This window comes from Sinocyclocheilus grahami, unplaced genomic scaffold, assembly GCF_001515645.1.
Source record: "Sinocyclocheilus grahami isolate Dianchi unplaced genomic scaffold, SAMN03320097.WGS_v1.1 scaffold230.1, whole genome shotgun sequence".
NCBI classification, from domain to species: domain Eukaryota; kingdom Metazoa; phylum Chordata; class Actinopteri; order Cypriniformes; family Cyprinidae; genus Sinocyclocheilus; species Sinocyclocheilus grahami.
Window position 1 is genome coordinate 1,871,874 of NW_015505409.1, and position 25,048 is coordinate 1,896,921.

Sequence of the window (25,048 nt, forward strand, 5' to 3'; positions counted from 1 at the left end):
TATACACACACACACACACACACACACACACACACACACACACACACACAGTATCTCACAGAAGTGAGTACACCCCTCACACTTTTGTAAATATTTTATTATATCTTTTCATGTGACAACACTGAAGAAATGGCACTTTGCTACAATGTAAAGTAGTGAGTGTACAGCTTGTATAACAGTGTAAATTTGCTGTTCCCTCAAAATAACTCAACACACAGCCATTAATGGCTAAACCGCTGGTCACAAAAGTGAGTACACCCCTAAATGAAAATGTCCAAATTGGGCCCAAAGTGTCAATATTTTGTGTGGCCACCATTATTTTCCAGCACTGCCTTTACCCTCTTGGGCATGGAGTTCACCAGAGCTTCACAGCTTGCCACTGGAGTCCTCTTACACTCCTCCATGACATCACAGAGCTGGTGGATGTTAGAGACCTTGCGCTCCTCCACCTTCCGTTTTTGAGGATGCCCCACAGATGCTCAATAGGGTTTAGGTCTGAAGACATGCTTGGCCAATCCATCACCTTTACCCTCAGGTGTGTTTGGGGTCGTTATGTTTAGGGCTGGGTATCGAGTTCGATACTTTTTAGGCACCGACCAAATTGCCTCGATACTATCGAGTATCGAAAAACGTCTCGTCGTTCGGTACCAAATTTTGATACCTAAGGGGTTAATCTAATCGACGTCAGTGAGGCGCAGATCGATCAGTGTTTGACATCCACGAGAGCAATGCGAAAACATACGGAGCAGTCTGCTCGTGGTATCTTACTATAGCCTAATACACCGATAGGTCTGCACAGTCGGTCCGCGACTGTGACACTCAGAGATGTGGCTCACACGTGAGTATTTAGTGTGAATGCATCTCAGCCCCCGTAGCTGTAAGGCTACATTTACACTGGTGCGCTTTTGTTTTAAAATGAAAACGATCCTCGTCATACTGACGTTTCCACTGCGTTGCAAGCCGGCTTTCCACTATCTCCGAAAAATGACAGACCGAAAGTCATTCATTTCCAATGGAGAGTAGCGCGGGAGCTGTGTAGAGTTTCAATCATATGCAGATGTCCGTTCATACTACAAGACCGAAAGCGTGCGTTATGTGACCATTCATGCACACTGTAGCATCATGCTACATAAGACCACGGTTTAAATTGCGCCGGGCCATCTGGGGCTGAGCCCCGGCACATAGACCCCAGGGCTTGACATTAACGCTTCATTAACGCAAGACAAGTAACATGATTAAAACATCAGTAACCAAAAATAACTATGTAAACACCAAAACGCAATATTATTCTGATTTTATTAAATTTAGAGTAAGTGGCGAATAGTGGATATCTAATGTATATAATGCATCTATTGACAGTATAAGGTTGCGCTGCTGAGGCGAGGCTCCCGCAGCCTCTCCAGGAGAAATCAAAATGCGCAACACTAAGAAACTCAGCATCCTGAGGTAAAAATTCAAAGTGGAAAGTTTTTCTATTTAAAATCGTTAGAATGAATGACTCAATGACTCACTCATTAAACGCTCACTACTGGCACTGGCGTTTTAATTTCGTTGAAAAGTATTTCCACCATAATTTCTTGTTTGTATATTAAAAATATTTAAAAATAATCTCATAATTATTTAATGCAGTTGTATTTTTCAGTGTCAATTGAATTTATAGATCAAATGTAAGAATTTGAAATGAAAGTATTAATGAGATTAGTGGGAATAGAATAAATCATTTGCACAAAAAAACAAAACACACACACACACACACATATATATTTTTGGCCTTAATTCTAAGCGGTATGTGTGGAGAAAACCAGGCACTGCTCATCACCTGTCCACTACAGTCCCAACAGTGAAGCATGGGGGTGGCAGCATCATGCTGTGGGGGAGTTTTTCAGCTGCAGGGACAGGACGACTGGTTGCAATCGAGGGAAAGATGAATGCGGCCAAGTACAGGGATATCCTGGACGAAAACCTTCTCCAGAGTGCTCAGGACCTCAGACTGGGCCGAAGGTTTACCTTCCAACAAGACAATGACCCTAAGCACACAGCTAAAATAACGAAGGAGTGGCTTCACAACAACTCTGTGACTGTTCTTGAATGGCCCAGCCAGAGCCCTGACTTAAACCCAATTGAGCATCTCTGGAGAGACCTAAAAATGGCTGTCCACCAACGTTTACCATCCAACCTGACAGAACTGGAGAGGATCTGCAAGGAGGAATGGCAGAGGATCCCCAAATCCAGGTGTGAAAAACTTGTTGCATCTTTCCCAAAAAGACTCATGGCTGTATTAGATCAAAAGGGTGCTTCTACTAAATACTGAGCAAAGGGTCTGAATACTTAGGACCATGTGATATTTCAGTTTTTCTTTTTTAATAAATCTGCAAAAATGTCAACAGTTCTGTGTTTTTCTGTCAATATGGGGGGCTGTGTGTACATTAACTCATAAAAAAAGTAATGAGGGTTCTGCACGAATGAGCAGTGAGAGCAGAATGAATGTGTCACACGTTTTAAACTCAACAATATGGTAAAATGCATATGTCAAGAGCATGCTCACAGATGAATACAACAGGGAACAAAACAGTGTTGGATGAAGTGGATTAGAACCCTGCACGGGCCTCAAATATAGGCCCGAGCTCATATTTTTTCCCCTTTTCCCAAAACAGCTTATACAACTGTTTCAGCTATTAAAATAGTTCAGTTTTGTATGTAATGGAAAAGTGATTATATTTCGTTTCGTTTTTTAATAACGTTAATTTAGAAAAACGTTTGGAGCATTTCTTTGTTCGTTAAATGTAAGTTTTTGTTTTTTAAAGTAATGACCAAGCAGCCAGCGACAGACAGTGAACTGATCATAGCCTATGTTTGATCAATTTAGCCTTCTCAAATCATCAGGACTTGACTAAAATAAAATCTATAGATATAAAACAGTTCAAGCATATCACAATGTTAGTTTAAATGTTTAACCTAGATAATTAATTAATTAACCTTTATTTAACCAGGTAAGTCAGTTGAGAACCATTTCTCATTTACAATGGCGACCTGGCCAAGAGGCAGCATAAAAAGCAGGTACAATACAATAAAAAACAAAGTTACAAATAACACAATTGTAAACAATAACATATAAAAACAAACAGATAACTAAAAACAAGTACAATGGTCTTGTACTATTGACTGAATTACATTTTTAAAGGAAGAGAGTGAGATAAATGAACTAAGCTTTAAAGTCTGCTGCAGATGATTCCAATCATACGCAACAGAAAACTGAAAAGAGCAATGACCAAAGGATGTACGGACTTTAGGTATGCAGAAATTAATGAAACTACTAGAGCGCAAATTACGACTTGTATTATGAACAGTGTTGTGCAAGTTACTTCCAAACTGTAATACATTATAGATTACTTGTTACTGTTATTTAAAAGTAATTCCTTACCTTACAATATTACTGTCTCAGAATTGTAATGCGTTACATGACTCCTGTATTACTTTTGAGTTACTTTCACCAAAATACAAACTACCAAAATAACTACAGAAGTAGAACTTAAGGTAACACTTTATTTTAGGGTCTCTTAACTAGTTGCTTATTAGCATGAAAATTGATTAGTAATGCCTTACACTACTGCGTTACAGCAAAAAGTAATCCGTTACTGTAATGCATTACTTTTGTAACACGTTACTCCCAACACTGATTATGAATAATTAAGAAGTGACTGTAAATATAATGGCGTTTTCACGATAAGAGTTTTATAAATGAACAGAAACCAATGAATTTGTCTACGAGAATGAAGAGAAGACCAGTTCAATAAAGAGTACAAGTGGCAATGGTGAGTGTTAAATGAAGCTTCAGTCACAAAGCGGATTGCTGCATGGTAAATAATATCCAGTCAGCGTATAAATGTACATGAGAATCACCTACAGCAAGAGCGATATCTAACATAAATATTAAAAAGTATAGGCCCCAATATGCTAATAACTGTCAGTATCTGGTGTGACCACCATTTGCCTCATGCAGTGCAACACATCTCCTTCGCATAGAGTTGATCAGGTTGTTGATTGTGGCATGTGGAATGTTGGTCCACTCCTCTTCAATGGCTGTGCCATTGGATATTGGCATATATATATTGGCATATATTGGCAATATTCAGTATCAATATATATTGATACTGGATATTGGCAGGAACTGGAACACGCTGTCATACACACGCTGTCAACACCTCTCCAAAGTGCCAGACGCCGTTGAATGTGAGCATTTGCCCACTCAAATCGGTTACGACGACGAACTGCAGTCAAGTCGAGACCCCGATGAGGATGACGAGCATGCAGATGAGCTTCCTTGAGATGGTTTCTGACAGTTTGTGCAGAAATTCTTTGGTTATGCAAACCGATTGTTGCAGCAGCTGTCCGGGTGGCTGGTCTCAGACGATCTTGGAGGTGAAGATGCTGGATGTGGAGGTCCTGGGCTGGTGTGGTTACATGTGGTCTGCGGTTGTGATGCCGGTTGGATGTACTGCCAAATTCTCCGAAACGCCTTTGGAGACAGCTTATGGTAGAGAAATTAACATTCAGTTCACGGGCAACAGCTCTGGTGGACATTCCTGCAGTCAGCATGCCAATTGCACGCTCCCTCAAAACTTGCGACATCTGTAGCATTGTGCTGTGTGATAAAACTGCACATTTTAGAGTGGCCTTTTATTGTGGCCAATATTTGAGAGAAATAGGCCTTTTGTGTACATAGAAAAAGTCTTAGATCTTTGAGTTCAGCTCATGAAAAATGGAGGCAAAAACAAAAGTGTTGCGTTTATAATTTTGTTCAGTGTAATTTGCAACTACTACTGTTATTACACTTGTATACAAAACTTCGTATTATGCTTGTTATAGAGTGCGTGACGGCACGTGCACTACCGCCGGTGGCAGTAGACAACCGCGGTGGTCGACACGGTTGTCACGGCGACCGTCACAGCCCTAGTAGGGACTACAACAAGTTACTTCCCAGGTTCGTGACGTAACAAACCCAGATAAACCCCGCCCTCGGGAGAAGTCAGCAAAGGGGGCAAGGCTATGCAGCTCTGCTTTAGAGAAGAGGAAGAGAAAACTAGGGGTGCACATAAAAATCTATTCAAATATGAATTGCGATTCTGTCTTCTAACGATTCTAATGGATTCACAAGTTTCAAAATCAATGTTCTAAAGCAGTGGTTCTCAATCCTGTTCCTCGCGTCCCCTGCTCTGCACACGCTCTGCATCTCTCTCTCTCTCTCTCATTCAGCTCAGCTCCAACAATGAACTGTTCCAATTCTACACTTATTCTGCACGCGTTCTACATGGATGCGCGTGCAGTTGCCATACTGTATTAAAGCTTTAATCAGGATAAAAACCGTATATTCAAAGCTAACATAAGCAGTAGCATTTACAAATAACAGCGTATCTAAAAGTATGAGACAACAACAAACAAAAAACATAGGCCTACCATTAAAAACCGTGCTTGAACAGGTTCTGCACAATCCTCTTCAATAATATCCTTGACGCCGTTGTTTACAATACAACCGGAGCACATGCCGCTGAGGTGAGCGACGGGACATTTAGAGGCGCTAGAGGCGGTTTAGCCAATCACAACACACTGGGCTAGCTAACCAATCAGAGCTCATAGCCTATTTCTGAGGGAGGGGCTTCATAAAAGCAGGAAATGATCAGTGTGTTTCTCAGAGAAGAGACAGAGCGGTGTGGAATAAAGGTAAATTACCGTATTGGCCCGAATATAATACGACCCTGATTATAAGACGACCCCCCTTTTTCCAGATGTACCTTTTGGAAAAAGGCTTTTTAAAAAACAAATCTTGTTTTTTCTCAGTAAAACACATTTTGTCTTCAATTATTTTCATATTGCATATTTTTCCTATTTAAATTTTTGTTTTGAAAGTATGGTAAAAACTGGTAAACTGTACCAACAATCACATTTAAAAAAATATACACTTTTTGATATACCATAAAAAAATAAAAAAACAGGTAGCCCATCTGAATTAGGACATTTAGGCTATCCATCTAATAGTAGCATGAAATGATCCAAGAAAAAAACATCGTCTTATATTCGGGTCAATACGGTATGTGAAAAATAATGTGTTAATGCTTAATTTAAAAAAAAACGCATGTTAGACTGCACCCCTTAAACACAATCAAGCCTAGAAAAAAAAGTGAACCACCCCTTTAATGTTCTTTCTCCGTGTGAATAGGTCCACAGGAATTTATTTTTATTTAAAGTCTTGAATAAACTGGCCTTGAGAAAGACAGAAACCTAAAGGTCATAGGACATTTTACAGAATTGCTTGTTAAAATGCACAGAAATGGTCTCCAGTCTTTTTGCCTTCTGCAACAAAGCCACTGAACATGCTGCAGGAAGAGCAGGTGTGTGTGTGAGATGAGTAGTCTAATGATTATAATCCCCCACCCAAACCAGCACTGCTGTTCTGCTGCCAACCCATTTACAAGCACCTCTGTTGCTCAAAAATTACATGTAACATTGAGCTAAAGGAGACATTGAGCAGGGAATCACTCCTCCATCGTAAGAGAGATTTAATCTACAGACAAGATAAATCTGTCTGTGGGAAACTGCCTTACATCAATAATCATTCAGTAAAATGCATTATTGCCTCTACAAACAGGAGTGATGCATAAAATCTCGACTTTGCACACCCTACGCCAACTCAACATCTGCACACTGCTCTTCAAAACGATTTAATCAAACACTGAATGATGATATCCGCTGAAGTATGAATCACGGTTACATCGTTCTTTAAAGCACACCAAGTTTGTTAGTAGGGATGAACATTTGGACCACTAAAATATGACAGATAAAACTAGCCAAATGCTCTAGCTGAATGGGTGATGGTTGGATGTTAGTCAGTGGAATAAAATTAATTCCTTTCTATGGAAACTGATCCAACGCTCGATCCTAAATTGGTGAAGGTCATCAGTTACATAGGAGGCTTTAGATACAATACAGCCCTTTGTAAAACCAAGTAATAACCTCCCTATATCCATTAGGCAAAGCAGCTCTGTGACTCAAAGTGTGAGGTGCATATAATTTAGTTAAATAGCATCTCAATTTAGTCACCTAAGAGAGTACAAGCATGAAGGCTTGATTTAATTACTTCACACATCCATAGCTGCCAGGAATTCAACCGCCTGAATGGGCTCCACCAACACACTCCAGCTCGTAGCCCTTTAATGCAGAAGTTCATTGAGTTCAGTCGTTGAATCAGAAAGCCCAAATGGATTGCCGCTTTGGCTGCTAATATGGGAAGGTGTCGTTCTCGCCCCCTTCTCGTTCTCATTTTTCTCTCCCTACGTGCCTCCCACCATCTCTCTTTCGGTCTCGTTAACTCACAGTTTTCCCCCTTCTTCCCTCCATCTGGTGAGGAGCTGGCTCTCTAATGTGTTCTCAGCTGCAACTACGCCGCTGCACATTTGTGGCTTGTGAATCTCATTACCATCCCATTAAAGCAATTAATATGTTCCTGAATAAACGGAGGGAGGAGTGGGATTGGCACACATGGATAATTCAGTTTGTGAGCTGTGTAGAGGGCTGTTGGTGAAAGCAGACATGTGCTTATGAGAGCCGCTCACCAGATATGTGGTGTATTTGAACCACAGGTCCGGCACGAGGCAGTTCTCCGCCAGAGCTCGCTCGAATATGATCTGGACACGAGCCGGATCTCCTTCCTTCATCTCGAAATCTATATAAGCTTGATACTCTGCCAGCTTTGGAGGTTCAGAGACCAGCTAGAAAATAAAAAAAAAGAACAGTATTAGACAGCTCAAATGAGAAACAACAGCTTTTGAATATAACAGGAAAGAAAAAGAGAGTCATACAGAAAAATTACATCTGTTCTAATGAAAAGATCGCAAGAGCACTTATCTGATTACGCAGCTGAACAATAACAACAGCCATATCTTTCAGCAATTCAAACAATTTGTGAAGTACAGTCTAATTCAATTCACTTAAAAATCACTTCTTTCTGGGAGCATGTCACAATCTTCACTTTTTAATTAATCAGATTGAATTTGTTCTGTGATTTCAGTTCTTCCTGTGATTTGAGTGAATTTTAAATATGCATATGTTGAATATGAAAATCTGCAGCTTAAATAACAGAATATAAGTCTTAATTGTACATGTTAAGTTCTGAGAACTTTACTGCAACAAAAACAGGGTCACTGATTAGTTTATGTATTTGTCAGGCTGAGGTCTACAAGCATGAATACAAGCTTTAAAGTCAACACTGGCTACCCAAACCCATTTTGTTTCTTTAGTGTGCTGAATGTCCAAGAAAAACAGGATATTCTAAGAGGGAAAAAAGGTAGAGCAGTTGATTTTGTCCATCAGGAATCAATTAAATATTGAAAAGGGTGTGGGTTTTGCAGTCAACTGTGCAGGACTTCTGCCAACACCAAATGGTTAAGCAGTCTTAGTGATGTCAGTCAAAAAGGAAGTTGTTTCAAAGATGGTTCAAGCCTTTAATGTTTGATGAAAGACCAAGAAGAAATTGAAGAAACGAGAAAAAAAAAAAGAAAAAAAAAAGACCTAGGGCCTGATGTATAAACATTGCACATATTTACGCCTAGTTTAGTTTTGATAAATCCCAATATGTGTGGGGAAAATTGTGTACGCACATTTCCATGCCCATTTTGTGCGTATGCAATTTTACATGCACATATTGGGATTTCTAAAAACTAAACTAGGCGTAAATATGTGCACACCATACGGACACTAGACCATGCGTACACACACTTTTACTGGAGGGAGCAAAATAAGGAAGCAAACAGAATGATTTTAAAGTCTGTTTTACATTTGACATACACATTTAGATTAAATATGACACTCTGAATAATGAAGTTAAGCACTGAAATTTCATGAAATTATTATCCAGAAATTAATTTTTTTTTATATGAATTTAAACAGAAATATTTGCAGTGGATGTGCTGCTTTCGAACTATTTTTCTGTAGTATGCGATTTAATGTTTCAATCACAGCGAGGATTGCTTGGCGTATGACAATTCTGCTTTAAATTGTGTTCTAAATAGCAAAGCTCATGTTCTGAGAAAATACTTTTGCGCGAATTATAATGATAATTTTTGTGAACTTGACTTTGTTTGATGGCTTTGGAACATAGACGGTAACGACAGACATAAGGATGCACTTGTTGATCAAACAGTCCATTGGTCTGATGACAGTAGAACCTCTGTTCATTGGTAGACAGTAGTCTAATGATAACCCCTTTCGTGCTCTTCCCAATATTGTGACAAACACCATATTTAAAAGATAGAATTTGAAGGAAACTGTAAGATATGAGTGTTTTATTTTCAAAATGTTTTGTTATTGACGCGGTGAGTCAGACAGTTATTTACACTGCAAAAAAATAAGGCCTCTCTTTTTCCATAAAAATATAGGCTATAAACATTCTAAAATAGATGTTTACCTTTTAGGCAAATTGCATAAATTAGAATAGTGATGTCTCAAAACACATTCATAGCCCATATCTCATTTTCCTAACGTATTCCTACCCTTAACTGCGTTAAACATGGTGTCACGTGGATGCATGGAAATGATATGCAGATGACATTATGCATATTAAAACTAGGCTTTGTATGCTCCATAAATGGCTATTTCGGGGAGGAGACGGGGTGGAGATTTATGTACGCACAATCTTCCGCTGACTGGGTATTGCAAAGGGAATTTTGCACAGGTTCTGGCGTACGCATGGCTTTATAAATCTGAAAACTTTTGTACGTACGCAAAATCTAGCTTTTGTGTGTACGCACACATTTAGGATGAAATCTACGTAAAGTTTTATACATGAGGCCCCAGGAACGCATAAAGTAAATAATGAGATTAAATTAACTGAGATTTCATTTTTGACTTCTCCTGAATAGGTGAGTGTAAAGTGATGATGAGCATATGTTTGTGAACAAAGAGCTTTCATTACCACATGTTTAGTTCAATCAGATTCTCTAAGTGACACTTGTGAAGACTGATTTTGGCTGCAAGCAGGCTATAGCTATAAAACATTTTAAAATCACAATCACCATCTTTACAACCACAGCTGCTGCCAGAGATATAATTTCACATCAGATCAAATCAGAAAACCAAATGATCTCTACAGCAGTGAGACAAGTATGCAGCTACCAAAGCCTCCTCGACAGGTTTGCATTTCTCCAACTGTTGCAGGGCGCGTCTGTACTGATGTGTGACCGTCTCAGGTACGCCGTCGTCAGCCCAATCTGCGTACTCCGCATATGTTCCCTCCATATCTACAGAACACAATATCAACACAAACAGATCAGAAACCAAGCTTTCTGAAAGCAATCTTTTATTTTTCTGTATTGCAGGAGCACACGGTGTCTGCTCTGTATTAAAGATGCTTAGAATAATACAGTCTTTCTGATACTACTGCATTTCTCACCTATGTCATCACTACAAGGCAATTTTCTGACAAAGAAAGCCATGCTGTACGAAAACCTAATCTGCGATATGGCTCTCTTAGCTGAGTGGGATGTGATCAGAGCATTCTCCTCTGCATCTTCGGTGCCAAAAGCAGCCGGCAAGAGAGAAGTGGAAAAAAAACCCTGCTCACAAAACCAGACCATCTGGCTATCTGCAGGCTGCTCCTGGCTCTCTTGTCCCCAGCCTGTGCTCCAGTGTCTGGCAGCGTTGGTGTCTACCTGACAGGACCGATATTACTTGGCTTTCAAAAATGCACATGAAAGGAAACCACATGCAACAATCAATATTATTTGTAACTTAAGTCTTAATCAATCCCATTTGACCAGATCTCAGTTTGGTCTAGACATGTTGTTCTCAGTTTATTTTATTTCTGCCAAATTTCGCAATCTTATAGTAATAGTCTAAATTCTTTTGGCATCCATTCTCCCAACCCTTTCTGTCTGTGGACAAGTTTTTCCGATTATTTATTCCAACACTGAAAAGAGAAAATAAATAATGGGAAAGTGGGGGACAGAAGGAGTGAGAGGAGAAACAAAGCGGCTCTCACCCATCAGAGGTACAGCTAGCTGTCGTCTGAAGAGTGTGTGTATGCGTTCAAGCTGGGCATTCAGCAGCTCCTGCTGCTCCTGTGATGGAATGCTGCCAGGAGGAGGCTGGAAAACAGAGAAGGGGTTTAAAACACCTATACACGACAAAACAAACACTGTCACCAATCATTTAAAAGATTTATTTAACATCCAAAATCCTTCTCATTACTGTTCATGTAATATTAAATAAACAGTATTTTAGGTCGGCTATTTTCATAGCAATTTAATGCCATCCTGATATTCTGCAATAAATCTGAGTAGGAACCCAGAGTAACTACCTGGACTGTGGAGAGAATAACAATCTCAAACTCCCTGTAGGCCTCCCAGATTGAAGCTCCTTTAGTCATGTGTAAACCCACTGCAGTCAGTGCCCTCTCAAAGATGGAGCGAACGCGCTCAATGCCTCCCTGGGCTCCCATTCCCCCGATGGAGTACTGTACATATTCCAACCAGATCTCTGGACCTGTGGATGGGTTTACCAGTATCTCTTTTTTAATTCCCCAACACAGGTTTACCTCAAAACAATCCATCTTACAATTAAGCAACAATTACATGTTATTTATCACATTATAGGTGGTAAGAGAATTAGTGTTTTACAGATAGCTCATACACTTGATCTATTATTACATTTAGAAAACAATACAAAATTTGACCAGTTTCAAAGAACCGAAGAATATGAATACAATTAAGCCACACTTACACACATAATCCTTGACAGCCCTCTCAAACAGCTCGTAGACTTTCTCACGGTCTGATTCGTCTTCTGTCAGGCGGATTTCATCCTTCAGCCAGTCCAGCCAAATCTCTGTTCCACCAAGCAAATCAGTCAAACACAGTAACACAATACCCATATCACCACATCATAAAATCTTAACACTCCTTTACATATTAAATACATGCACTTTCAAAGATTACATATTTTTGCTTATGATTTTTTTTTAATATTCATCATAAGCAACAAACTAATTTTCTAATAGCATTTTTTTTCTGCTATTGCAGTCCAGTGCAGTATAAAGATTATCACCTATTATCATGTCCAGTAAATTCATTAGAATCATCATCCCAATTCAAATTGTTTCCTGCAGGGCTGCTGCAGAATGTCCTGTTCCTGGAGAGCGATGAGTACTCAAACCTCAAAAACGAATAAAAAAATAGCCTGGACTCTAAAAGCACTTGTTGTTCTTTCACATTATATAATATGATCCAGTCTCTCTGTTGCAATGTCAGAGAAAAATCTGGCTAACGCACAAAGAGAACAAAGAACAGAAACAAAATAAGGATGCTCCACCTTCAGTCAGAGGAAAGAGTTCGCTCATCTTCTGCCTGGCCTTGCGCAGTCTGTGAAGCTTCCCTTCTTGCTGCAGGAGTTTGATTAGGTCTACATGGCAGTTGTAGTCAAATGCATTGATTGACAGCTGTAGAAAAGGCACATGGGGGGTGTTGACATTAGCATTATAACACTCATTTTGTATTCACAAAATGTTCCAACTGAATTGATTCAAGTATTTTGTACAAGTCGACCTAATAAAGTAAAAACATGCTAAACTCATTCAGCATCAATGTCAACGTGAGATTACACTACGCAAAGAAAAATCTAAATCATGAAGCATACAAGAAAAATATCTTATGATTGCAATGCTTCGAAAAGTATGAAAGGTATGAACTAAATCTTTTGTCTTCTAAACTGCATTACTTTATCAGTACAGATTCTTTACAAACGTTTAACAACTAATATGTTTGGATGTTCATCTGGACAAGGCGGGCATTCACTGTAGTCTAGCACGCAAGAGTGGGAGACACTGGAACAGCGCCACTTCCCACGGAGACAGAAACTGTGTGGGACTTAAAATCATTGGAATAAATCAGATAATGCCTATCAATGTGACTTCTTGTAATTGATCCACTACATCTTGCAGGGAACAAGAAAAACTTTCATCTCTGCTTATGTATTGCAAAAAAAACACAAACAGGCTGTTGGATTAGAGATTGGACACACTTAGCTGACATCACAGCTGTTGCATGACTGTGGTTGTACAGAAAACATCAGTGACTTTAGTGGTCAGGAATGCTCTGAACTGAACAATACAATCCATGCAAGGCCACAGAGACTGAAACGAACCTGTGCACTAATCATGGAAAAATCACTGAAAAAGCTGTCACCCTTGCAGGGGAAAAAAACACCTTTAACCAGTCTAAGCTGGTTTTTTTTATCTCCTAGCTTCGTCATAGGGCTGTCAACATGACAGAAAATTTATTCGAATTTTCTACTTAAATATTATGAAAATTCGAATTATATTAGGCTACATTTACACTAGTGCGTGTTCATTTTAAAACGCATAACGTTAGACAGAATCATGATTTCTATTAATTTTCCACTGATTTACTGATGAGCATTAGCAGATTCCAGCGCTGTCTGCCTGTGTTCTCTCTTCCATGATCGCTGCTCTGAATCAGAGGTAATAACATTTAATTTCAGAAACATTACATGGCCAAAACACACATTAGACGGAAATCGGAAGTTATTACAAACACTCAATGGTGGTTTAAATTGAGTTTTGAGTAAAAGCGGAAGATAAATCTTATTTATTGTCTTATGTAGCATGATGCTACAGTTTGCATGAATGGTCACATAACACGCGCTTTCGGTCGTGTAACGTTAGTATGAACGGACATTTGCATATGATCAGAACTCCACCTAGCTCCCGCGCTACTCTCCATTGGAAATGAATGACTGAATGTCATTCATGTCGCTTGTCAGAGATAGTGGAAAGCCGGCTTGAAATGCAGTGGAAACGCCAGTATGATGAGGATCGTTTTCATTTTAAAACATAAACGCACCAGTTTAAATGCAGCCTTACATCTAAGGGGGCTGGGACGCATTCACACTACAGCCTCACGTGTGCGCCACATCTCTGAGTGTAACCGGTGTAAACTAGTAGGTGTGTTCGACTTGACGCGGACCGACTGTGCAGACCGATCGGTGTATTACAGTACCACGAGAGCTAAAGAGAGCAGACTGCTCCGTGCACTTTCGAATTGCTCTCGTGGATGTCAAACACTGATCGATCTGCGCCGCACCTCTTCTAGTCGAACACACCGGCTAGTGCTGCAGGCTTATTGGCTCATTGACACTGATAAGATTAATCCCGAAATTTGGTACCGAACGATGAGACATTTTTTGATACTCAATGGTATCGAGGCAATTCGGTCAGTGCCTAAAAAGTATTGAACTCGATACCCAGCCCTATTTCTTCCATTTTTTTAAAAAATGAGATACAGTGGAATGGGGAAAAACTGCCATAACGTCTTTAGACATGTTTTTTCAAAGTTGAACTTGCATTAATTTTACATGGCTTTCTAAACATGCCGCTCTCTGCAAGACACGAGTGCAACGCTGATAGATGTCCCTCTAGAAAATGTGATAAATGTGCATTCTGTGTGAACAGCTTGGTTTCAGTTTTGAAGTAAACAACATCTTCTCCACACTGATGCTCTTGTTTTCCGCAATATATGAATGAACAACGTAGCAGCACCGCATCTAGTGGGTTCAACTGGATAGGCTAACAAAAGCATTCAAATGCAATCAATGACACATACATCGTCATCGCATCTCGTGCGCCACTGATAAGGCTGCCTGACGGCTGACGCAGACCTTAAATTCGAATGCAACGTTTTTGCATTCGAATGTGGATTTTTTTTTTAATTCGACGAATATTCAAAATTAAATTTTTTTTTTTTGACAGCCCTACTTGGTCAGTTCTGTTATTGCAGCATGATAAAGGCCTTTTTAAAAGTCCAAGTTTTACATTCTGGCTGGGAAACTAACTGAAGACCAGCTTATCCAAGTTTTACATCTACCTTAATGCATTAGCCAGAAGCTTTTATCCAAAGTGACTTACACTGCAGTTTTTCCCCTGCTATTATATTAGGGGGGGCGGCCCACCCCCCCAACGGCACCCCCCGCCCCACTTGAAGGTCAAGTTAATTTTATTTAATTATATTTTCTCTATAGCGCCAGATCACAACAGAAGTCATTTAAAGTTACCTTTCCGATAGAACAGGTCTATACCTTGTTCTTTTAATAAACAAACTAAATAGCCTTACGTTATTTATCTTATTTACACAACGACATGTAATTTTGGTCTCTAGTTATGGTCCCGCTCTCTGTATCGCGCACAGCGGAGTTCCGCCCCGATGCGTGTGTGCGCACACACACACAAGTGACCACACTCCCACATGTAATTGTACATATTAAGCCACAAAACGACTATTTAAATAATCAAAATAAAAGTTTGGTTTAACTTGAAGGCATTGCGGCAGAAATATAATATATTACTATTGTTCAACAAAACCTTATTTTTAAGGAATAATCATACAATATTTCGTCAATGTTTTAATTGTAATATTAAATTGCCTTTATTTTCCAAAAAATTAAATTTGTTTAATTTTCATTACTTAAAAGATAGATTAAATTAATGTTTTATGCCTTAAAAATGTAAATACACAACACAGAATTTCTGAGCAAAAAATCATAAGGCTATTGTAAGAATAAATGAAACTTGTTTTTATGCTTTCAAATACTTACTAAAACAGAATTTGGTAACAATAAAACATAAGGCTGGAAAAAATAAAACATTTCATAGGGCCCTAAACAATTTTTGATAAACTTTTAATAAATTGATGTTAAATTGTTTAAGTTTCATGATTTTAATTAATTAGACATGCTTTTTGATTAAAAGGGTCCTATTATGTTTTTCACTTTTTCAACTTTAGTTAGTCTATAATGTTGCTGTTTGAGCATAAAAAATATCTGCAAAGTTACAAAGTTCAAAGTCCACTTCAAAAGGAGATATTTTATTTAACAGAAGTCACTTTTCAAAAACTACAACGAACGACTCGTTTGGACTATTAGCTTGTCAGTGAACAACGGCTCTGTGTAGTTAATGCTGCTCCATGTGAAAGCACGCACGTGATGGAGATTTACCGCTGATTACAGAACCGGCTTTACTAACAAGATGCGCATTAAATATGGCATGCGATTTATCGTGCAAAGAAAACAAAAATAATGACTTTATTCTAGGGATGCACGATATATCGGCCACCATATCGGTATCGGCCGATAAATGCTCATTTTTTCTGTTATCGGTATCGGCCTGATAAGAAAATTTGGCCGATATCTTAAAGCCGATAAATAATGCATTATTTCCTTCAGAGACACTTCAGATATCGGCCAAAATTTTCATATCGGTGCATCCCTACTTTATTCCACATTTTCATCTCTACTGCGTGCATCACTTGTGGATGCGCTTTCACGACAGTATCATGACGTGAGCGTGTGGCGGCGCTGACCCAGATCTGGCGGAATGACGTCATCACGCACATTTTCGTCTCTGCTGTATGACGTCATCACGCCGGATCTGGGTCAGCGCCGGCACCGCCACACACTCGCGTCATGATACTGTCATGAACGAAAATGTGGAATAAAGTCGTTATTTTTGTTTTCTTTGCGCAAAAAATATTCTCGTAGCTTCGTAACTTTACAGTTGAACCACTGATGTCACACGGACTACTTTGTCGATCATCTTGGTACTTTTCTGGACCTTGAACGTGGTAGTTACCTTGCCGTCTATGGGAGGGTCAGAGAGCCCTCACATTTCATCCAAAATATCTTAAATTGTGTTCCGAAGATGAACGAAGGTCTTACGGGTTTGGAACAACACGAGGGTATTTCACATTATATAATAACGAGAGTAATTAATGACAATTTTCATTTTTGGGTGAACTAACCCTTCAAGACATGACCACTGGACAGCAAAATGCTCACTGGGTCAGCAGGGTCAGAAAAAAACAGGTGGAGAAGAAAATACACATGTTAACGGCAAAAGATTTAAGAATTCATGTGAAGAATTGGGTGTAAAACCATCAGGAAACATTTAGTCTCCATCGCCACCATTTTCCAGAACTGCAACCTTCCTGGAGTCTCCGGAATTACAAGGTGTCAGGTTCTCAGAGACTTTGCTTGGGTAAAAAATCCTAAAAAATGACCCTAGTGTAGATGCATGCGATTATAAATGAGAGTGACTCCTGGTTAACATTAAAAGGGGTTGTGTTTAGTCACTATTTAGTGTAGTATTTTTTGACAATATTCACTCATCATGACAGTAAAATAGGGCATTCTAAGTCAATATACTGCAATATTTCCTCTCTCAATCAGTAGAAAATATGGTTAACCCGGTCATGCATGAAAAAAAAAATACCATCGTATACCGTGAAACCGGTATAATTTGGAAAAATACCGTGATATAAATTTTTGGTCATACTGCCCAGCACTATGCTGAAGTATTGTGAAATACACTAAGACTAATTTTTTATAGGCTTTATGAACAGATAAGTTGAGAGTGACTCTTGAAGGACCAGCACCACATCCTCTTGTACCACTTTTTGAAGAATTTATCTTCAAGAATCTGGCAGTAAGTTTTAGGGGGCTCCTTTTTATTCCATCTCCTATCCTGAAAAGTCTTGCAGAATTGACTAAAAATGAGCTCCTAAAACTTACTGCTCTCATAATCTTAGTACAAAAAGAAACATGCAGGACTACAAATATATACGGTCCCTTTATTGTGCCTCTCTGGTGTTTTCATCTACTGTATACAGTTTGTCAAAACAGAAGGACAAACCCCAAGAGCTGGAGCACTAGAAGAACAAACACGTGGACATGACCATTACAACCACTGCGCAACAGTGTGTCCATCTTCAGCCCCTGAACGCCTCCTGCTACTGCATGTGGTCTGTAACCTAAAACTACTGTGTTATAAACATGACTCGAATCTAAAGTCATCAAAGGAACTAATAGGTGTTTCTTGACAACTCTGTTGCGCGAATTTGAACTCCGTGCGCACGGCACGCGCCATCAAAACACTCCAAAAACAACAATTTTTTTACTGTATATTTCACAAAGTATTTTGACATGTAAGATCACAAAGCTCCCTAAACACTGTATATAGGTGGAAAACCGAAGTAAAAAGACGAGACGAAAAGGTAGTTCTGATGGTTAAATATCAAGACGAGTCTTCGCTAGCTCGCTTAAGCCTCTGCTAGCCACATTCCTCAGGAACAGTTATGCATTTCTATATATTTTTTTATCACTCCTGCCCAAGTATTTGGTAAGTTAAGCACGTAGGACTTCTCTAATAAACGGGCTCTGCCAAAGACATGAACAGAAGCTCCCCAGCAGAGTCGTTCGTGCGGTGTTTTGAGAGCTGCGTATGTGAGGAGAGTCGTTAGCCTCATTCATTCCTCTCACCTGTTCCTCCAGCCTCTGGATCTCCGCTTCATTTTCGCGCTCGTCTTCAGACGTATCCTCTTCATCTTCCTCCTCGGAATGCTCAACTCCCATCCCTTCTTCTTCCTCCTCCTCCTCCTCCGACTCCATCTCTCGCTCCATGCCCTCAGCCTCCTCTTCGATATCTGGCAACAACGTCTGCTCTTCGTTACCCGTCGCCGCCATGTTGAGTACTATCTGCCTGGAAACAGAGGAAGAGGGCTCGCGCGAAAAACAGGGAGCTCGTGCAGCGAGAAGGCGTGGCTCAACCACATGCATTGGCCGCTGTTAGTTTGGCATTGGTGCCTGTATTGCTTTCCAACCAAATTCTTTGTGGTGGTTTGGAAAAGTCTCATTCTTCGTCTGTCAATATCTGTTTTTCCGCGTTTTTGTCCAAAGCAGCGGTAATAAAATACCGTGACATTCTCAAATATAACCAGTGTTGGGGAGTAACCAGTAACATGTAACGGAATTATGTAGCCTAATTTAATTGCAAAATAAATGTAACTGTAATCTGTTGCAGTTACTGAGAAAAATGTGTAATTAAATGACAGTTAACGTTACTTATGAAAATGTACAAAGGGGGTTATCTGAATATTTTCACTCACCTACAGATTTGACTGATTTCCTTCCAAAACTGCATTGACACAGAACAGGACACATGCTTATTAACTGTTTTATTTCCTTTTTGGGTTTATGTATATGCTTTATTTTTTAAATTACCGGTAACAGTTTTTTCCAAGGCATTGTTAGATGCCTGTGTCTCCTGTCATAGCTATGCAAAGATTTGTTTTCGAAAACAGTACCATAAACTAAACTATCTTATGATTTTTAAATTCGCATTTAACCTCAGAACAATCTCAGAGTAAAAAGAAATACTAAAGTCTGGTTTTATGGTGGCCTGCTTTCAAATTAAATGATCAATAATCTTAATTCAAGTGAATAAGGATTTTGATGTCTGACAGTAATTAACAGTTTAGAAAAAATAGAAATTTAAATTTAGAAAAGTCATAATCAAATGTAATCAGTTACATTAGCTACTTTATAATAAAGTAATTGTAATAGTTACACTACTTACTACATTTTAAATAGAGTAACTTTCTGTAACCAGTGTTGGGTAAGTTACTTTAAAAAAGTAATTAATTACTAGTTACTAATTTCGTCTACAACAGTGTAATTAGATTACTGTACAAATTACTCCAAAAAGTATTTAATCACTTATTACTTATTACTTTCTAAATCATATATCAACCTTGACATGTTAATGAATGATACAAGGATAGGCATGAAACGTTCTTTTAATTCTTTCAAATAAATAATACATAACTACATAAATCATTCTGGTCACACTTTAGATTAGGGTCCAATTCTCACTATTAACTATGAACTAACTATACCTTTGCCCCAATATACTCCTAATTACTGCTTATTAATTAATAGTTACACTACTTACTACATTTTAAATAGAGTAACTTTCTGTAACCAGTGTTGGGTAAGTTACTTTAAAAAAGTAATTAATTACTAGTTACTAATTTAGTCTACAACAGTGTAATTAGATTACTGTACAAATTACTCCAAAAAGTATTTAATCACTTATTACTTATTACTTTCTAAATCATATATCAACCTTGACATGTTAATGAATGATACAAGGATAGGCATGAAACGTTCTTTTAATTCTTTCAAATAAATAATACATAACTACATAAATCATTCTGGTCACACTTTAGATTAGGGTCCAATTCTCACTATTAACTATGAACTAACTATACCTTTGCCCCAATATACTCCTAATTACTGCTTATTAATATTTAGTAAAGTAGTTGTTGACAATTATGTTTAAGAATTAGATAGGAAGTGGGTAGGATTAAGGATTTAGAATAAGGTCTTAATATGTGCTTTTTAAGTAATAATAAACAGCCAATATCCCAGCAATATTCATGCTAATAACTAACTAGTTAATCGTGAGAATTGGACACTAAAGTGTTACCAATATTCTTATTAACTCACCAAAGTATTTAAAGTGAGAAGATTTCATAAAAAGCATGCATTTTAAGGTTAGACTTTAAACTTGGATGTTAAATCCAGAAGTAACTGTAATTAAATTACAGAAAAAATCGGAGTAATCCCTTACTTTACTTTTTCAAGGGAAAAGTAATTAAATTACAGTAACTAATTACTTAGTAACTAGTTATACCCAACACTTTCTGTAACATTTCCAAAGTAATAGGTTACTTTACCAAACCTTCCCCAACACTGCATATAATCTGCATGCAAAATGTGAAATATTTAATATTATTATTGTAATATAAGCAAAAGTTCACGGTCAAATGGCTTCCTCTGCTGGTTGAGTTCCATGAGTTAACGGCATGTAAACAGCAGTAATATAACCAGTGTTGGGGAAAGTTACTTTTAAAAGTAATGCATTACAATATTGCGTTACTCCATTAAAAATTACGTTACTTAGTTACTTTTTTATGGAAAGTAATGCGTTACGTTACTTTTGCGCTACTTTTTAAATCTGGACAGGGCTTGCTTGTTTGTTTTTAAAATAAAAAAGTTATATTTTTGGCAAATATAAAAGCCTTTTCACATCAGAAGTGAAATGAATAAGCCTCAGGCTGAAGGGAAAGTTTATTAGTACGGTTAAACTGGATCATCGAAGGTCAGAAGCAAAGACATTGGTTAATAGAATGGGAATAAATACATAAAGGATATTTGTGTTGTTTAACATTTAATAATTGCAGGTTTGTGTCATATTCTGAGTTGCATTATTTTTATTCATTTTGAGGAATACTGAATCTGTGTGTTTTTTTTTGTGAGCGAGATGAATTAATGCATATTCATATTTATTTCTGATTTCTCTCAACATGGGGACACCAGAGCTGTCAATCAATAAATTTAAAAAAAAAAGTAACTTGTGTTACTTATTTGAAAAAGTAACTCAAATATTCTCATGTCAATTAAAAAGTAATGCGTTACTTTACTAGTTACTTGAAAAAAGTAATCTGATTACGTAACTTGCGTTACTTGAAATATATTACCCCCAACGCTGAATATAAAATAGGCTACAGCATGTAGAAATACACAGCTACATACAATACAAATATGAAAAGTGTATTATTTATAATAAATGATGACTAAAATGTGATCAGTGCAGTGAAAGCGCTCCTCTGCTGGTTGAGCTAGATATAGGCTAGTTTGAGGGCTTAATGTTTGCTTGTGTAAAACAGCGGTGATAATTATAAGGCAGAAATTATCTATACAATATAATCTGAAGGTAAAATGTATAATATTTATAGTTTAAAAAATCTCCCTCTGCCGGTTGACCTCTGTTTATGCAGTAGCGTCAGTAGTCAGTCATCATGGCGTTAGCAGCGGCAGCTAAGCGCTGTGCATCTCCTGCACTTTTCAGTCGATCGCAGTGCAGTGAAAGCGCTCCTCTGCTGGTTGAGCTAGATATAGGCTACTATAGTTTGAGGGCTTAATGTTTGCTTGTGTAAAACAGCGGTGATAATTATAAGGCAGAAATTATCTATACAATATAATCTGAAGGTAAAATGTATAATATTTATAGTTTAAAAAATCTCCCTCTGCCGGTTGACCTCTGTTTATGCAGTAGCGTCAGTAGTCAGTCATCATGGCGTTAGCAGCGGCAGCTAAGCGCTGTGCATCTCCTGCACTTTTCAGTCGATCTTTGTCATTACCAGAGCTCAGAACAGCCTTCTCTTATCATAAAAAGGTACGTGTCACTTTTTATTCTTACTGCCGACCGTGGCACGAGAATTGATATATGATTAAGTTGTAGTTCCTAATGTTTGAGAACAACTTTCAACGTGGTTGCTGCTAGCTAAGCTAACGTTCGTTTACTGCGCATGTAAACAAACCAGCAGAGCACTGGACATGGACGACAATATTCTCGGCAGTCTGAGTAGAAAACACGCCATCAGCTGGACTATGTATTTTTGACGGAGTTAAAATGACATTCCTCCATATTTACAGTTAGTTTCATAATAATCCACTTGTGTAACTATCCTACAAACTCGCCAGTGATGTCTTACAGTAACGTTATGTTATCTTAACTCTGCCACAGGTGAATAAACCTATATTTTAGTAAGTACACACACATTTAAATAAGATGATTTACTAATAAAGATTAATCATCTCTGTTATGAAGGTCACTGTTTTCTATCAAGGGCACGTTTTCTTTTGGTGTAAACTGTTCTCACAAGTTCTCTGATGAATGTCTTTGATTGTTAAATATGATCAGGATGTGGTCATGTTTTACATATCATACTTTTTTTCTGAAGGTGGTGGACCACTATGAAAACCCCAGAAATGTTGGTTCTCTGGACAAGAATGCCAAGAATGTAGGCACCGGCTTGGTAGGCGCACCTGCATGCGGTGATGTTATGAAACTTCAGGTAAGACATTTTTGACATTTAAATTTCTGTGTGTGTGTGTGTGTATATTTATATATATATGTACACACACTATTTACATTGGTGACTTTTTGTTGTCAACCTGTCTGACAGATTCAGGTGGACAAGAATGGCAAGATAGTAGATGCCAGATTCAAAACATTTGGCTGTGGCTCAGCCATTGCTTCCAGCTCACTGGCCACAGAGTGGGTGAAGGGAAAATCGGTGAGTCATTGTGACTCAGACCATTGCATAAATTCACAGTATCATCAGATGATCTCATTGTGCTTCATATTTGTTCTCTCAAGCATTCCTACCAACATTTCAATGTTCTCTTTTCCGTGTACAGATTGACGAAGCCCTGAAAATCAAAAACACGGAGATTGCCAAAGAACTTTGTTTACCACCAGTCAAACTTCATTGCTCTAGTAAGTGTATCAAACTGGCTGCTTGAGATTGTAAACACGTTCATGACATTAAAAAAACCATCAAATGCTCTGATTTCATAATCTTGTTTTTTTCTGGCAGTGCTTGCAGAGGATGCTATCAAGGCTGCATTAGCAGACTACAGGCTCAAACAGAAAGACGACTAGGAGTCGTTGGCGGAAGATCGAAATTAATGTCCTCATTCACAGACGAGTCACTGTCACCCACTCTCATTGTGACTCAGAAAATGTTTGTAGTTTATATGCTTTCTGAGGATAAAATAAACACATTAGCCTGCGTATACCATTGCTATTCTATTCGCACTGCCTTTGTATTGCTGGTTTGAAGTGGCTTGCATTTACAGATTGTGAAGATCTTTTGGATTAAAGTTTTCTCCTGTATCTCTGAATCACGCACATTAAAATAAACTCTTTATTTCCTAAAGATCTCATACTCTCACATTAAATGTCCTCCATATCAGATACATACTACTGCAAAGTTTGTAAATGTACTCTACTACACTTTATAAAAAGGAAAGTAGGGGATTTGAAAAATGTCTATTTGTTCAGATTTTCAGAGGGATCATATTAGTTTTGGCAGTGATTTTGTAAGTAAAAAAAAGTCACCAGGGAAAAAAAATAAAATTTGGACTTTGGTGCTGTATTATTTGTTGCAAAAACTTAATAAAGCTGTAAATATTCATGTTGCATTCTCCATCATTTTGTATTATTCTCTACACAAAATATTTGCTATAATACAGGTCATGAATGTGTGCTGTCTTCTTGAACCTGTGGAAGCGGTGCAACTCTCAGGTTTCGTAGAAGGATGTTCTTCAGTACCAAAAGCACTGTAAGCATCAACAGTCCTGTAAGCACACAAAGAACAGCCAGGATCGCAATGAGCGCCGGGTCACTGGACTGTAATATTGTCCGAGGAGTGAGCTCAATGTCTCTAGTTGGGGTCATTGAACCAGTAGATGTGACAGTGGCTGATGCTCCAGGTGGCTTCCCTGTCGAATTCTCCACACAACCAGCTTCCTCATCTGTGGCTAGACTGTAGGGTACTTGGGTGGATTTGGGTATAAAAGATGTCAAATTTAGAGAGAGACAGTCTTCGTAGCTCAGTCTCTCTAAGGTGGGCTGGTCTGACCCAAAAAAGGACCTTGATATTGTGCTCTCAGGTAGTTTTGAAGATTCTCGACTTCTGAAAGAACTCGTGTTGCAAGCAGTGTCAGATCTAACCAACATAGATGCACTTATAGTCTGTTCTATATGACTTTCAGCCACTTTCCCAGATTCCGTATTCACTGATGTTGATATTCTCTCAACAGGCTTAAAAAGTTTTGGACAGATGGCCATGACTGATAGAGTTAATAACAACTTCTGTGCGAGGTGCAAAGGAGCTGTACATACTAGATCCGTCGCCATCCGTAACCTGTCTGTCAGGAGCCATCTATAAAGATACAAGATGTCACATTCACAAACCCACTGGTTATTGGCTAGTTCCACTGATCGGAGTCGGGACATTCCATCAAAAGCCCGCTCGGGTATAGAGCGCAAACAGTTACTGTTAATCTTTAACACTTGTAGGTTCACCAGTGCACCCAACGAGGACAGATCTAGGGTAGATATGCAGTTCGCTGACACATCCAGGTGTATTAGCGAAGAAGGCAGGTTTGGTGGCAGACGAGACAATCTGTTCCCCTTCAGAGTCAACATCCTCAGTCTGGTCAGACCTTGCAGTGCCCCCGGCTGAATTGCTCGTATCCGGTTATCCTCCAGATCCAAGCGTGTGAGGTTCCCGAGCTGCCT

General features: G+C 38.6%; 2 protein-coding genes across 2 annotated transcripts in view; one reads left to right on the forward strand and one right to left on the reverse strand.

Moving 5' to 3' along the window:
• Positions 1-18,654, reverse strand: part of sart3 (spliceosome associated factor 3, U4/U6 recycling protein) — a 32,377-nt gene extending 13,723 nt beyond the window's left edge. Inside the window, exons 1-7 of the mRNA XM_016288281.1 lie at positions 18,373-18,654; positions 12,358-12,484; positions 11,770-11,874; positions 11,348-11,532; positions 11,030-11,135; positions 10,165-10,289; positions 7,608-7,763 (exon numbers count right to left, since the gene is read on the reverse strand). Coding sequence (XP_016143767.1) covers positions 7,608-7,763; positions 10,165-10,289; positions 11,030-11,135; positions 11,348-11,532; positions 11,770-11,874; positions 12,358-12,484; positions 18,373-18,576 — 1,008 coding nt within the window. The 5' untranslated portion in view covers positions 18,577-18,654. The remainder of the gene's footprint in view (positions 1-7,607; positions 7,764-10,164; positions 10,290-11,029; positions 11,136-11,347; positions 11,533-11,769; positions 11,875-12,357; positions 12,485-18,372) is intronic.
• Positions 18,655-21,982: 3,328 nt separating this feature from the next.
• iscua (iron-sulfur cluster assembly enzyme a) lies at positions 21,983-23,681 on the forward strand. The gene is made up of 5 exons (XM_016288291.1): positions 21,983-22,132; positions 22,701-22,814; positions 22,926-23,036; positions 23,161-23,239; positions 23,340-23,681. Exons 1-5 carry the CDS (start codon positions 22,031-22,033, stop codon positions 23,402-23,404), a joined length of 471 nt encoding a protein of 156 aa, XP_016143777.1. The 5' UTR covers positions 21,983-22,030; the 3' UTR covers positions 23,405-23,681.
• The last annotated feature ends 1,367 nt before the right edge of the window (positions 23,682-25,048 follow it).